Source organism: Alosa alosa, chromosome 1 (genome assembly GCF_017589495.1).
Source record: "Alosa alosa isolate M-15738 ecotype Scorff River chromosome 1, AALO_Geno_1.1, whole genome shotgun sequence".
Lineage (NCBI taxonomy): Eukaryota > Metazoa > Chordata > Actinopteri > Clupeiformes > Clupeidae > Alosa > Alosa alosa.
The window spans coordinates 9,848,539-9,865,187 of NC_063189.1; the positions used below are offsets into that span (position 1 = coordinate 9,848,539).

Below are 16,649 nucleotides of genomic sequence, written 5' to 3' on the forward strand. Positions count from 1 at the left end.
AAAAAAAAAACATGCAAGTGAACCTCAGGAACAGCTGCCGTTCGTTCAGGTTTGATGTCAACAAATAATAGTAGGCTAACGTTGAAGGCGCAGTCAGGGATTCCACAGGAGATATGTTAATAATTATGTTAACCAAGGAACCAAATTAAACACGCCAGCGAGGTAGCTCGCCCCTACCTTCAGTAGCCTATTCCCAGATAAATTCCACGCATTGTTTCGTTGTTGTTTGTGATACAGGCAATGCTTTCAAGCCCTGTGTTGCTAAAATACCTAGGCTGTGAAACTAAGGTCTAGCTAGCCTATTGGTGGGTTTAATTGAATTTGAGTAATAGGATACGCAACCATTTACATCTGGAGATAGTTTGTAATTCCTGTAGAGCTCACCAAAGCTTTTTGAGCATTTATTTTACCAAATGACATGGAAAACATAATTCATTTCATCCACATATTCTTATGCACCATGCACAACAACGCTACAGTGTACAGTTGTACAGTGGCTAATTACTAATAATGTAAATGAAAAAGGTGAAAGAAAAACATGAATAATCCTGTTCAAGTACTGCAATAATCATGCTTTGTAAATGCTTGTCTTTGTGGTTATGTCATAATTTGTAACACTCAATCTGAAAAAATCCACCAGAAGTCACCATTTAAGGAGTCATTTTTCAACATTTTCTTTTTTTTTTTTTTTGGGGGTTCCTACGATCAACAGCACCGCTGCTGGAAAATTTTCTAGGGGAAACACTGATATATATAATTTAATTATTTTGGCCAACGATCGGCCCAAAGGAAGGACAATCAGCGGCCCATTGGTTACATTTCAATAGTGACACTGGACTGATCCAATAACAGCTCACGTCAGGCCCCACCCCTCCCATTTTGGCTCAGAGCCAGGATTCTGTGAGCGCATCATAAGTTAATCGGGTTGCCTACATCGAGATTGGGGGGGTGCCGGTAGTGACAATTGTGCAAAATTAACACCAATGTAGAAGCTTTAAAAATACAATATTGCAAGTAGGCTAGCATATGTCAGCAACATGTTGAAGTTTGTTGAGTTTGAACGAGGATGTAAGCAAGCATACAGAGCAAGGGACAGTGAGCAGGTGGAGAGTGCGAGCCTAGTTGAGGCTACATGATAAGAACTCAGGTCAGATTGATCAGTTTCCGTCAGACGCCCATAATTCAACATCGATGGCATGATGGTTTGGTTCAGTTGGTCTCTCAAAGTAGAGAAGGGTTGTATCTTGGAAGGGTTATCATGGTAAAGAGCTAAAAGACTGTAGACTGACGGAAATGTAGGTTACAAAACGTCACGTCATGCACAAGTCAACTAAGCTACAGTATATATAACCTATACGATAGGCTACTGGAAGACACTACAGATAGTCCATGTAGCTGTAGGCCTACTGTTCCAAAATGTACCAGCAATGTAGGTAGGTAGCATAGCCTACAGGAATAAAATATTTCCAGCAACAGCCCTGTTTATTTTGTGTTGTTTCAGTTGTCCTACAGTGATAACTGGTATAAATTACATTAATGTCTAAGACAATCTGGGTAATTTAACTCTTTACACATAGGCTTCAGTAATTTTTGGTGCTGCTGTCAATTGTAGCCCATTGAATAATTTGAAATGATACTTTGAATTCAAGCAGAAACTCTTCTTTAATAATTGCTTGTTAGCCTACTTGAATATGGAGATCATATGCTCCATGCCTACCTCTGATCAGTCAGAGAGATAACCAATGAGGCCTACATCACTTTCAGTGCTCCATGACAGTTGAAAATATATGCATATTTAAAGGTAATGCGAAGATTTTGTATTTAATTAGGTGTGCCCGACTGATTTGAGGGCCGCTTGGGCCAAATATGCCAGGGCCGATTTTTGGTCCCAGTCCGCCCCTGATGGTACCCTTTGTTTCTCAGAGCTTCAGTGTACCCCTTTGGTTTTTATGTTTCAAAATGATGGCTTGCCAGAGGAGTTTAAATTATTCATGGGCAATGACATTGACTTAGATCTGTGCCAGCCAGCACTATTCATTTATTATTCTTTTTAATAGTGACACATGTCTGCATATTTATAGTTTGATGTTCAGCATTTGCCAAGGTGTCACTATAATTGCAAGTCATCATGTATCATGTCATTCAGTTTAACCTGATACGCAGTAAAAAGACAATCACGTCTGGTGAAACTAGACTACACAAAGATGGTAAACCAGGTGGTCAGAATCTACAGAAAATCATGACGGCAAGAGACAGAGAAGAAGGGAAGTGAGAGTAGGAAAAGCAGAAGCTGCTTCTTTTGCTGCTGGATGAGACCTGCATTATTAAAACCTCTCTACAATTCAAACCATGAAAAAAACACACCTGTCCAACTGAGCCAGGTCAGCCTTGAATCATCCTAAAAAAAACATTTGGACCAGAGGAAGCCGTCAGATACTGCACAAAAGCTCTCTCAAGGACAAGTGAGATTACCATGGCAACCCTCACTGCTCCTTTTCAATATTCTATGCCAGTGAGCTACCTACTGAAACGTACCATCGCATGACAGAGACATTAATGATGATAAGAAAATAAAACCTAGTGCTGGAATTACACAAAAAGTTATTTTAGCATCAAATGAATATACAAAACATGATAATAATTTCTTTCCTGCGAGTGGGTTAACAGATGGGTGGCTTGCCTTCTCTGTGTCCCTCTCTTCACTCTCTGTTGTCCGCCCCGTGGGTGGCCAGTCTGTTCCTATGGTCGTGGGGCTGTGACTCATCAGTCCCACTCCTGCCCTAGTTCCCCTGCCAATAGCCTGACTTAAGGTGTAGCTGCACTTTACTGTATATACAGGAAGAGTGAGGCGGCCAAGCATCAAACAATTGTGGAGAATATACTGCACTAATGGACAAGGAGTTCTTCTCTCACCTCAGTGGGGGTCACCGTGAGAGCACTGAGACTCTTCCGCATGGTGACGAAGTCCAGATAGACACAGCGCCTCGTCCTCCTGGAATCAATTTGGAAAGGGATGGAGTGCCTGGAAAAGGACTTAGCACAGTAACATCCTATTATATATTACACACGTCACACAACATAAACATTCAATTTGATACTTCACTCACACAAAGTGTAGGTCAGGGAATGGACCACTTTGTCAGTGTTCATTTCCTACAGTATAAGACCTATTTCGCTACCAACACTGAAACATCTCACTTATATCAACATCTTTACTCTGTTTTTTACTTTTCTTGGAAAACAGCAGGCTAGGTCATATAACACATACACACTGCGACCGAAGCTGTGCACACAAGTTTGTACAGACAGACACAAATACATGCATTCATACACACACATGAACACACATGCACGCATAAGCCTCGATGTTTACAAGGAGTTGCCACGGTCATATCGTGTACCTCTATGTACATCTACTTATAATTACTATTGTTACATAATATTATTTTCATAAACAATATTCAAACAAGATGCTCAAAGAGATGTCAAAAGGTTGTGCTGAATCATCAAACAGTGAAAACGACAGATCAAAGTCAGATGATGACTGTCTCTCTGATCAGAAAGGTCAAATTGACCTTCAGATAGTGAAAAAACCCTCATAAAAGAAAATAGAAAATTCTACCACCCAGACATCCATAATTATAGTCTGAGGGTTTCACTGACTGTGGCATGACATACTGTGGACGCATAGAAAAGGCTCAAACAGGTCACACTCCAGGGGTCACGTTCATTTACCTTTGTATTTATTCAAGCTGACATTTCTATCCAAAGTGAATTAAAGGCGAAGTCAGCAATGGCAGACAGCAGGAAGTCATGTTTGTTTACACTACCGGTCAAAGGTTTTAGAACACCCCAATTTTTCCAGTCTTTTATTGAAATTTAAGCAGTTAAAGTCCAATGAATAGTTTGAAATGGTACACAGATACGCAAGTGCTGAATTGCCAGAGGTTAAAAAAGGTAAGGTTACCCAAAACTGAAAATAATGTACATTTCAGAAGTATGAGTACAGTTTCTTTCACCATCAAAAGGCACTCAGAAACCAGGGAAAACTCTGACAGGAAGAGGTCTGGCAGACCCAAAGCCACAACAAAATCACAAGACAAGTTTCTGAGACTCAACAGCTTGTGTGATATGTGGCTCACAGGACAACAGCTTCAAACACAGCCTAATTGTGGTCGTAGAAAGGCTCAGTTTCAAAGATGTAAAGACAAGACTTCGAGTTGCAGGTTTGACAGGTCGAGTTGCAGCAAGAATAAGAAAAAGAGGCTTGCCTGGCCCAAGGATTTTTGTTTGGCGTAGAGTAGGCAAAAGGATGGTTCCTCAGTGTGTGACATCAACTGTCAAACATGGAGGAGGAAGCGTGGTGTCACATGTGTCTTAGACACTCTGCCTACCAATTTCTTCAAAACTGTTTTTCACCTCATAGCGGCGGATGTCCTTCAAATTGTAAATGTATCACTGCTGTCTGGCACCTTTCCTAAGTCACTAAAAACAGCTGTTGTAAAGCCACTTCTCAAGAAGAATAACCTGGATGCCTCCATGCTAAACAATTACAGGCCCATATCCAATCTACCTTTTATTGGCAAAATTATTGAAAAAGTAGTCTTTAATCAATTAACCACCTTCCTAACATCAAATGGGTATTTTGATTACTTTCAGTCTGGTTTTCGGGCAAATCACAGCACTGAAACAGCTCTCATTAAAGTTTCCAATGACATACGCCTCAACACAGATTCAGGTAAAACATCAGTCCTAGTGCTACTGGACCTTAGTGCAGCATTTGACACTGTTGATCACAATATTTTACTACACAGACTAGAACACTGGGTTGGATTTACAGGCATAGTTATCAGCTGGCTAAAATCATATCTACAAGAAAGGAGCTTCTTTGTTGCCATCGAAACTGTACCTCAACACCAACGTCCTTGACCTGTGGTGTTCCCCAGGGTCGATCTTGGGGCCACTATTATTCAACCTCTATATGCTCCCACTTGGACAAATCATTCAAAATAATTTGATTTCATATCATAGCTATGCAGATGACACACAAATGTACTTAGCTCTATCACCAAACGACTATGGTCCTCTTGAATCTATGTGTCAGTGTATAGAACAAATCAACACCTGGATGTCTCAAAATTTTCTTCAGCTGAACAAAGAAAAAATTGAAGTAATTATATTTGGTAAAAATGAGGAAAGACTTAGGGTTGCCACTCTCCTTGACACAAAAGGGTTGAAGGCAAAGGATACTGTTAAAAATCTTGGTGTATTAATTGACAGTGATCTAAATTTCAACAGCCACATGAAAGCGATAACTAAATCAGCTTTTTACCACCTCAAACATATTGCCAAACTCAGAGGGCTGATGTCAAAACATGACTTAGAAAAACTCATTCATGCATTTATCTCCAGCAGGGTTGATTACTGCAATGGACTGTTCACAGGCCTACCTAAAAAGACTATTAAACAGCTTCAGGTGATACAAAATGCAGCAGCTAGGACTCTAACAAAAACTAAAAGAACTGACCACATTACTCCAAGTCCTTGCACTGGCTTCCAGTAAGTCACAGAATTGACTTTAACGCACTATTGCTTGTTTATAAATCAGTAAATGGAGCAGGACCTAAATACTTGTCAGACATGCTTCAGCAGTACACACCTTCTCGTCCTCTCAGGTCCCAGGTGAAAAACCTGCTAGTAAAACCTACAGTTAGAACTAAACATGGTGAAGCAGCTTTTAGCTGCTATGCGGCTCAGCTGTGGAGCCAACTTTCGGATGACATTAAAAAGGCCCCAACTGTAACCAGTTTTAAATCTAGACTTAAGACCAAACTGTTCTCAGATGCTTTCTGCTAACTGTGCCGAGTTACAAATTCTGAATCTGCCTTGATATTTATTCTACTTTGTCTTTTATTACTTTTTTTACTACTTTTGCCTTTGTTTTTGCTTACTAATTATTCTTTATTTTTAAATGATTTTACCTTGTGTTTTATGTTTTCTTTTTATTTTTACCTTTTAACTATTCTTTGACTATATTGCCCTTCTATGCTTTTATTTGTTATTATTGTTTGGTTTTGTTTTTGTAAAGCACATTGAATGACCTCTGTGTATGAAATGTGCTATATAAATAAACTTGACTTGACTTGACTTGACTTGACTTGACTTGGTGGTCTGGGGCTGTTTTTCTGGGTCGGTGAGAGTGGATCCAGATCACTTTCTGGATCCAGAGTGAACCCTGAACTAAACGACTACTACAGCATTCTGCAGCGCCATGCAGTACCCTCTGGTATGCACCTACTGTATTTGGTCAGGGGTATATCCAAACCCCTGATAAGATAATGACCCAAAACATAAGTCCAAGATATGGCAGAACTACCTTAGGGGAAAAAACAAGATGGTAAGCTTGAAAAAATGGAGTGGCCAGCACAGTCTCCAGACTTAAAGCCCATCGAAGAATTAGGGTGTTTTTAAAACTTTTGACTGGTAGTGTATGTTTATGTTTAAATTTATTAGCAGACGCTTTTGTCCAAAACAATATACATTATATTTTAACCAAGGACCAAACGAAACATACCAGAGAGGTAGCTAACTCCTCCCCTAGTATTCCACACAGGGTTTAGTTTTTGTTTGGGGGACAGACTGCCCCCACTTTCAATTTGTTTTTTTTTTGTTTGTTTTTTACAGTGTACTTACAAAATGGGCTGCTAGTGGATTGTCAGGAGATTATTGCTGAATTTGACAAAAAAAAAATGATGGGCTTGAAATCACGTATGATTGCTGACTACTTTTACGAGAAAACTAATTTGGCAATGTCTTGTTGTAAAATGACATTTATCTTTACCTGCCACATTAGCTGTTTTATGCTTTCTAAACCAGAGAACAAACAGTAAATCATCAGCATGACTGATGATGGCTCTCCTTCTTGTGACTAAATTAGCAAAATTAATTTGAAGAAGCAAAGGGGACAAAACAAGCTACCAGAAAATAATTGAAATGCTGAGAACCTGCATGTTGCTTCAATTGCTAAAAAAACAGCCCATTCCATGCCAAGTAAAGATGATTAGTGATCACTGAACTTCTCAGCATGTCGAAGACACTTTCAATTTGATGGTCTGGTCCTTTGAATTACAGTCAAGTGCTAAAGTGGTGGGGAAGATTGCCTGGGGAGGTCAAGTCCATTATGGATATATATAGCAAATACAAATTGTAAGTCTACCACCAGCCTGTAGTATGTCCTGGCTTGGCTTTTCCGCCATTTTCATTTGCATAACATATAACCAATTTTTCAAAACCGTTGGGACGCTGTGTAAAATGTAAATAAAAACAGAATGCGATCATGTAAACCCATATTCTGCTGAAAAAAAAAAACATTGACAACATATCAAATGTTGACTTATAATTTTATTATTTGGAATTTAAAGCCAGCAACACGTCTCAAAAAAGCTGTGACAGGGTCTCAACAAAAGAAGGTTGCAAAAGTTTTAAATGGTTAAAAAAGAACCCAAGGAGGAACATTTCACAACTAATTACATGTAGGTTAACTGGCACCATGACAGGATACAAAAAGCATCCCAGAGAAGCTTAGTCTCTCAAAAGCAAACATGTAGAGGTATTTATCACTGTGTGAAAATCTATGTGAGGAAATCATGCAACAAAGAATAATGCTCCTCAAAGCAAAATTTCCTCATGGATAGTATATAATATAATAAAATATACTGAGAATCCAGAGAAATATTTGTATGCAAGACACAGGGCTGAAAATCAATATTGGATGGCCATTCTAGGCCTCAGATGGCACTGCTTTAAAAACAGACTTTTTTCTGTAATGAAAATCATTGTATGGGGTCAGAAAAATGTATGAAAACACTGTCTATGAACACAGTTTCATCCACAAGTGCTGGTTAAACTGTATCATGCAAAGAAGAAACCATACTTTGATCCAGACATGCTGCCATCTTATCTAGAACCAAGTTCTTGTAAGATGAACTGTGGCGAAGTGGAAACTGTCCTGTGGTAAAATCAATCAAAATGTGTCATTCTTTTGGGAATTCATGGACTTCCCCATCCTCCGAGATAAAGAGGAGTTGGACCATCCATAGTGACAACACCATGTGACGAACAGTCAAGACAGTGACGTCAGCCACAGAAAATGACTCACAAGTCACACATACTATCAACAAATGCCAGTCTGTGGGGAGCAAAGTAACGGCAAGGTCTTCAGAAGCCTGAACAAAGAATGCTTCTGTTGCCCAGCGCACTAGAGTAATCATACACAACACTGTCTTCCAAATGAATTAAATAAGCTTGTGACCAAATTAATCCTAAACAAGGTGTCCAATTGGGGGTAAAATTGTCCACATTTCATGATAAACCGAATCCTACACATCACAAAGAAGCTTTTGAGCTGTGTCTGACATCACAAACTAGGCATATTAGAGACCAATTCAACCTCTCTTTGATGACCTCAGTCTCTTAATTAATTACCTGTGGCTGGCAATTTCAGAAGATCAGGACAATATTGCAAAGCTAAATGGATAGACCCATTTCCCTCAAGTGGAGACATCTAAGCAGAGACACAGCACACCAACAGAGCCATCTTTTATTCTGAAATATATTAGGTCATCAGGCTGTAGTTTACACCGACTTACCAACATAAAGGTCATTACAATAGTTCAGGGAACATAAATAAAAAATAAGTTGACGATCTGTGGTTGTTTGGGGTATACACGCTGTGTAGGCATCCCAAGAGTGGCATTGAGACTACCCCAAACCTTTTCTGGTGCGTCTTTCGATCCCGTTTAGGTTGCTTAAACTGCAGAAGACCTAAAGCAACTCTGAGGAATGGCAGGGTAGACTATGGAATAAATGAATGACCAAGGTTAGCGTTCTACGCAGTAACGCAGTAGCCTACGCACGGCAAGATAGGGACAGTTGCTGCCAGCTGTAATAATGATGGAATTGTTTCATTTCAGATGGTGGCTGTTTTTTCTGGGATAAAAAAAAACACATTTTGTCGAGTCATTTAGGCATTCACAGTGGACTTCTTTTTTTTTTTTAAAACGCCCACGAACCGCATTTATCATTTCAACACCTCTAACTAAAGCGCGCATGCAAGTTGACTGTCCCGAGAAGTGAGTGAAATCACTAGGTGTTAAGGTTACAAACCAGGGTGCTACACGAGAATGAATGGCGTTGGCCAGAGTGTTAGAGAAAACAGTGGGCTACAGCCACACCTTTCACGTAATGTTACAGAAAAGTTCTAGGCTACACTTTAAATACGATAGGCTACAACTTAACCATAACAATAAGGGCCAGTCGACTCGAAATGACCGAAGTGCATAGGCTACATTCACATCTTACTAAGGGCAAATCCTTGTGAGAGATCTAGGTTTTTAAAATCCGACTCTTACCTGCTAGTCACTGGGTAGTCTTCAGAAAACGGTCGGTGTAGGCTAGTCTGAGGTGAAATCAGCGTTCAGGCTTTGTATCCCATCTGAGCAGACGAACCTGCAACGGCTCCATCTCATTCGCTGCGAGAGTAGCCTATTGTAGCCTATGCAGCGCAAAGCCTGCTCCGCAAAGCATAGGCTAGTTGATCGATTGCTCGTCTGTTCTCGGTTTATCATGAATATGACAAACGAGCAGGAAAATGATTTTGAACAATATTTCAGAATGTCGTCCGATATACAGCGGGGAAAATATATTAAACACGTCAACATTTATTTTCAGTAAGTAGGATATAGCCAAGGCTACTTCCAACGAGGCATGAGATTTTCACCAGACATTATGTTTTGCAACAATAAGGTCTTGGGAGAGCTCTTTGCTTTTACCCATCATGAAATGTTTCTTGTGTGACACCTTGGTATATATACCCCATCAATATAGGCTACTAACCCAGTTTATATTAATGTGCACAGATAGGAAGGATAATTACTCTCTAACTAATTTTTCCCTGTGTCATTCCACTTTTTTACTCATAACTACTTATGGACATTAATGTTTGGATTTGTTTTATATGTGTGGATTACCTAAGTTAATACTATGTCTGGTGAAAATGTCATGCAAATGGCCTCATTGGATACTTCAATATTGTGTTCAATATTATTTCCCCCGCTGTAATATAGCCTATAGATAGATAGATAGATACTTTATTGATCCCCAGGGGAAATTCAAGGTCTCAGCAGCATACATACAACACAAACACATTCTTTAACAGCAGAAAGAGTAATTAAAGTATATAATATAAAAACACAACTAAGCAATAAGGACAGTAGAAGAAGAAGATAAAGAATATGCTAAATATACTAAAATACAAATTATACTAACTAACACTTAATACAATATATAAAAATATACTAAAATACAAATTACAAAAATACAAATTATACTAACACTTAATCTAAATCAATTCTAAAAACAGTATCCACATAGTGGTGATTAATTAATCAGAGACGCTTGCAATGACTGAGGCAGGGGCTGAGCCTGTGATTCTCTGTGCATAGTAAGGTATGGTAAGGTGCTCTATGTGAATGAGTGTCATGGTGGTAGTGCAATGGTGATAGTGGTCATGGTGATAGTGCAAATGAGTAAGTCCAACAGTGCAACAATGCAGAAGTAAAGTAAAGTCTATCTATCTATCTATCTATCTATCTATATCTACAGACTGGGGGGGGGGATAGTCTAAAACTAATGGCACACACACACACACATACACACACAAGTCACCGGAATAATCATATGGAGGGCGCAGTTTGTATCCTGATGCAAAAGACATACTATAGCCATACATTAAGTTGATCATTATCATGATAATGATGGCTTGTTAAAACTGGGGTGAGTGGTCAAAAATCATGCACCAGCACCAAGGTATTGTGGATTCTGGCCGAATTCTTTTAATAGATGCCAGGACTGTATCAAATTATTAGTAGCCTATCAATTATCAATACAAAGTTGTCTTATAAAAGGATTATTACCTACCATCTCACACACATTTTCTGAAGTTTGTTCCCCATTGGTGCCTGTCTTTGCCTGATCTGATCTCTTTATAGTGGCAAAAACACCAGGGGTTGTCAGGGGCAGAAATGTGTTGGACAAACTGTCAGGGCAACTTTTAATCAACTTTTATTTTCCCTCATGGGATCAAAAGAGTATATATACTTATACTTATCTCTTTCCAGAGAAACCATGTACCAACATTTTAAAACAAAAACAGAATAGTAAATTAAGAGCTCTAACATAACCAGTTCTAAAATACTGGTCTGGATCGGAACCAGCCAAAACTTTCGTTAAGATTTCGTTAAAAAATTCAATAAGATAACTACTAAAAACTGTTAACTATTAAACTATAGCATACTGTAACTACAGTTTTTTCACCGTATGCAATTCACATCATACAAGTTTGAGTAACAATTGTAAACCATTAAAGTGTTTTAAATTATAAAGTGTTGTTGAATAAACATAAGAGAAGAGTGTCACTATTAAATAGCCAGACAAATAAGAAAAAGATTGTACAGCCTTAGTGAAGTACCAAATAACTATAGCCAAAGTCTTTGCGGCTTTTTAATTTTTATAGATTGAAACACTTTTTCCAGAGTTTCTCATGTGTCTCATTGTCAGTGTTCTCAGACAATGCTTCAAATATCAGCTCCTGGACTCAGCCGGTTCTTGTTCCAGTGATCCTTGAGGAAAAGACGGCCATGGACTGTGCCTAAGCAGCAGGGGATAACAGGGCCCTGTCTCCACTCTTCACCCAGTTCACAGACCAATGCAACATCCCTCACAGATCAGCAAGCATCTAAGAGTTCAGACATGACAGCATCACATCTGGCCTCATTTGACATCAAGGCAGCGCACCACCTGTTAGTGGACAGGCTGGTGACATGGTACCCCTACCTCCTACAGAGCACTTCATAAACAGGGGCCATGAATGTATCAATAAACCCATAATAATATTAGTTTCCACCCATGCCATCAGCACACTGGAAAGGGGGCGACCATATTGATCATATGCGTCTGCAGTCGGGTGCTAACTGATGGTTCACTTTTGTGAGAGAGATTGTGATCCATCCTCATAGAGGTCTCCATACAATTCTTACATCTGCAAACAAACTACAAAAAATCATTACTGAGCCCTTGTCTTAGCTTCTCTACCTTCCTTCATTAGTCTCATTGCAGCAGGACCCAGAGTTTTCCTGAGAGTGGCTCTAAATGATGTGTCTGAATCCACTGCCAGTTCACTCGATGTGCACAGGAGACTGCGCAAGTTGCTTTTTCATTTTGCAATGATTTATGTACCTTTGGCTTTATGTCTTTGGCTACCACAGCTATCACACAAATACCAGCAAATCAATGAAGATGAATGACAGCTACCTGGAATTGTTACAATGTCATTACTTAAGTAGGCCTATTACAGTTTTTTTCAACTGCTTACACACTAAATCTTTGCTTGTCACACAATTTTATAAACATGTTTTCCAAACATCATAACCCCACACCAAATCTGCAAAACCATACACTAATTTCCAATGTTTTCAATTTACTAAAACACATTTTTCAAAACACCACATACAATTTTCTACTTAACACACAAAAATCTAACAGGACCATACCATTATAATTACCATTAGCTCAATACATTTGTCTATAGACCTATGCATACATACACACACCCCACCCCCCCCCCCCACACACACACACACACACAAATACACTTTGCAAAACACCACACACAATTTTCTACCTAACACACAAAAATTTAAGTAACTTGATTTCATTTTTCAAACACAACCCATAAAAATGCCACACTAAATCGCAGTGCTTCACTCTCTCTCTTCACATGTAAACACTCTTTACTTTACTGAACACCATACATTTTTCTGTGCCTCCAGAAATGCCTTACTGTAGGAACACTTAGGATTGTTTTTTTCTGCAGGTGAAAGGGTCTATAGGCCTATGGATACATACTGTACACGACCCCCACACACACACACACACACACACACACACACACACACTTGTCTTTGGAAAAAGCAAAGCAATTTGATAGTATAGTCAGTCATTACTGTAGGCAAAATCAGTGTTTTCAAAACTCCATGTACATCTGGTGGTCACTGTATTAAGCTTTGCTTTTTTTCTTGTAGCTGTAAAATACTGTATTCGCAAAAGCAAATTTTTACTGTGTATTTCAACTTCTCTTTGTTGATACCGTAACTTTCACTCTTGTATGGAAATACATATAGAAAGCCTAAGACAGAAGAGCTTTAGGTTTTGAGCAACAGTGTGTACATGATGTATCCAAAATGTCATATTATGAAAAAAGTGTTTGTAATGTGAGGCGAATGTTTGGTTTAAAGATGTGTTTGCGACATTTTGATTGTTGTGTGTCATTTTGCAGATTTGAGGCATTTTGCATTTTGTGTGAGCAATTGTGGGTTTTGTGTGTGGAGTTTTGAAAAATAGACACAGAGTAGGTTAGGTTTTAAGCAACAGTATGTACATGATGTATCCAAAATGTCATATTATGACAAAAGTGTTTATAATTTGAGGCAAATGTTTGCTTTAAAGATGTGTGTATGGCATTTTGAATGTTGCGTGTCATTTTGCTGGAGATTTGAGGCATTTTGCATTTTGTGTGAGCAATTGTGGGTTTTGTGTGTGGAGTTTTGAAAAATAGACAGTTTTTGAAAATGTGTGTAAACAGTTGTAAAAAACTGTAAGGTGTGTAATTGGGATATTGTTGTGTCATTTTCTTTCCTTAGTACTGAAGGAATATTACCATTTTGTTGATCACAATAAAAGTGCAATATATTTACCGGTACTAATAATACACACAAGCAGAAATAATAATAAAAAAAAACAAGTGTTCTTATAATTTGACTGCCTTCAACAAAGACAGTCATGCACTCAACATATTCACTTTGTCAGTTTTACAAAAAGGTGCCTGCTGTACATCAAAGAAAATCCCTTTGATTGCAAATCCTATAGCATGATTGTGTTGAGAAAGTACATTTGAGAAAAGAGTGTAAATCTAAACAGATGAATATAGCTTCAATCAGCTTTGGTTATGGTAGTGTAAACTTTTACATTTTAAAACCTCCCATATTAGAAGGGGGTGAGATGGAATATCATCCGTAATACAGAAATCCTGAAAATCACTTAGACATTAGTAAATATAGCTGAGATTAGAATGGGTTATGTTGATTACAAGACTGATGTCAACTCAGCATGATAGTGACTTCGGTCATCCACAGCCGCATTAAAATGAAAAACAATCATATTGCAAGAGAGTGGATCTGGACTTAACCATAGAAAAAGCAGACAATACAAAGCTAGAAAGAGACACCAGAGCAGTACGATGACCATCCCTGCCACATTCAAAATCAAAAGAGGCATGATATATTTGAAGATGGTCCATTGCAAGAGACAAAAGCAGGTGCCTCTGCTGAAACAGGAGGACCTCAAAGGGGACGACTGACAGGTGGAGGGTAACCACCACATCCATTTTTTTTATATATATGTGTGTGTGTGTGTGTGTGTGTGTGTGAGTGTGTACAGAGAGGAGTGTGGAAGAGACGGCCACAGACAAAGGCGGGGCTTAGTTAAAGACCACTGTCTACGAGCAGTCGTAACGCAAGCAGAACCCTGTGATAGTGCGCCTCAATCCAGCTTTCTCCATCCCTTATTTGTATTTTGGCCTTCTGAATTCATGTCCTCTCATGCTCTTCCCATTCTAGGGGGATTTTCTGCTGCAAAAGCATAACATTTGCATTAGCAGTACAGTTTGGCCTTGTTTTTCCCATTGCACTCCTTCCCCCCACCTAAGTGCACTGTATATGAGGGGCTGGGGCTGGGGGGGGGGGTCCACTCTCTTCTCTTCAGCTTCGTCTTCATAGGGTGGGGGCTCCCTACCACTGCTCCCAGCTAAAATCATCCCCGCCACCGAACACCAGGAAGAAACCCAGGATGGTGAGGAAGATGACCGTGTTGCCAGCCAACACCAGTCCACAGGCTCCCCACTGGATCTGTCATGGGAAAAGGACCAATTGGTTCAAATGAGCGCCGAGAGAGACTTTTGTTTTTACAATAAAAAGTGTACAATGTAAAGTGACATGACACATACCACATATACGTGAGCAAGGACTATGGGCAGACCGAACGCAGACACCACAATACCACTGGTGAGAAAGTATGCCAGCTCGCGACAGGCATTACTGCCTGAGTCCCCATCATCACTGACTCTCCGCGCAATAAAGTGAGGGATGGGGCACAGCACGTAGAAGATGAGGACGAAAAATGGCCAATACACTCTGTGAAGAAAAGTGGACAAGATAAGTGCAGTGCTGGATGTAAATCAGAGCAAAGGGAAAAAAGACTTTGGGTACATAACTTATACGACGTGTGTAGATTTACAATACACAAGAGTGCTGTAACTCAGAGATTGAGGAGATTGATGCATATTAACTCTCAGAGAGCGGAGGACTGAAGTTAGCAATAATTTATTTCACTACTTCCCTATCCACTAAAATGATTCATCTGTAGGCTTCTTACCCATACTGATCCAATGCACAGCTCAACAAAAGGAATGTTAATCCAATAGCCCCACTGAAGGACAGTCCCACCAATGCTATGAAATATTAAAAAAGAGAGAGACATCAGCTGTAATGTTGTTCTACAGGCAATAATAACATACAATAATATTGTATAGCTAACAAAGCACACGATGCTGCCTCCTAGGGGACAAAGAGTGTAAATGCAGGACACCAAACAATGTTACCTTGCCAACTTTAAAAAAAAAAAAAAAAAAAAGTAATGTTAATAACAACTTAATTAGATTAAAGGTCTCATTCAGGTGTATATAGTGACTAGACCTATGACTGCTACTACTAAACTTTGTTTAACCCAATTGGGGAGTTGAGGTGTCACAGGTGCTCACACAACCTCTGGAGAATGATTTCGAGAGCTCAAGCTGCGAGCAAACACTGAAAACAGCGAACATGCAGTGTGCTTGTATTCCTGGTTTGGTAGCCTATATGAGTTGTGACGACGTAAATCAACACAAAAGACCTTCAAACATAGCGAACAAACGAGTCAAGGAAAATGACCCCTTCGTCATAAATATTAATATAAAAAGATATCGTAGGCTATGCTTAGCATAAATGATAGGCCTACAGTTCTACATTTACCTTTAATCCCAGCCATGTTTCGCAAAATCAGTTTCTTGTCTTTGTGCTAAGAGTTCAGAAGCCACTTCCTATTTCCTCCTTTTCGTGGGGTTTCACCAGCTGATGGTCTTAAAGAAACAGCTGCCGGAACGGACCTCATCATCATGCCTCAGACATGCACCATATGCCGGGCGGAGCTAGATATTTTACATTTTGTTCCTTTATATTTTATTTTATTCCATTTTGTTTTGTTACCTTCTTCCTGTCTATTTGACCAAATTATTTCCCTTCCAGAATAAACGACATTGTTCACCTTGTGTAGCCTATTTGGTCGTTAGGAGGTCTAACATTCACTTTTATGAGGCTAAGGAATATAATAGATAAAATAACTCTAATAGGCCTAATCATAGTGTATTATTATTACAATATGTTCCTTTCGGTATAGGGTCTTCGCTATCAGCGATAACTCCCACAAACAAAAACAAACGA

General features: G+C 39.2%; 2 protein-coding genes across 2 annotated transcripts in view; both read right to left on the minus strand.

The window, feature by feature from the left end:
- Nucleotides 1-9,478, minus strand: part of LOC125290934 (cAMP-specific 3',5'-cyclic phosphodiesterase 4B-like) — a 37,103-nt gene extending 27,625 nt beyond the window's left edge. Inside the window, exons 1-2 of the mRNA XM_048237388.1 lie at nt 9,411-9,478; nt 2,914-3,033 (exon numbers count right to left, since the gene is read on the minus strand). Of these exons, the coding sequence (XP_048093345.1) occupies nt 2,914-2,955 (42 nt within the window). The 5' untranslated portion in view covers nt 2,956-3,033; nt 9,411-9,478. The remainder of the gene's footprint in view (nt 1-2,913; nt 3,034-9,410) is intronic.
- Nucleotides 9,479-13,776: 4,298 nt separating this feature from the next.
- On the minus strand, nt 13,777-16,311 carry LOC125298281 (leptin receptor gene-related protein). Its single transcript, XM_048248987.1, has 4 exons — nt 16,182-16,311; nt 15,547-15,622; nt 15,119-15,305; nt 13,777-15,020 (listed from the first exon to the last, which is right to left on the minus strand). The coding sequence occupies exons 1-4, from the start codon at nt 16,195-16,197 to the stop codon at nt 14,904-14,906; spliced, it is 396 nt and encodes a 131-aa protein (XP_048104944.1). The 5' UTR covers nt 16,198-16,311; the 3' UTR covers nt 13,777-14,903.
- Between the last annotated feature and the right edge of the window lie 338 nt (nt 16,312-16,649).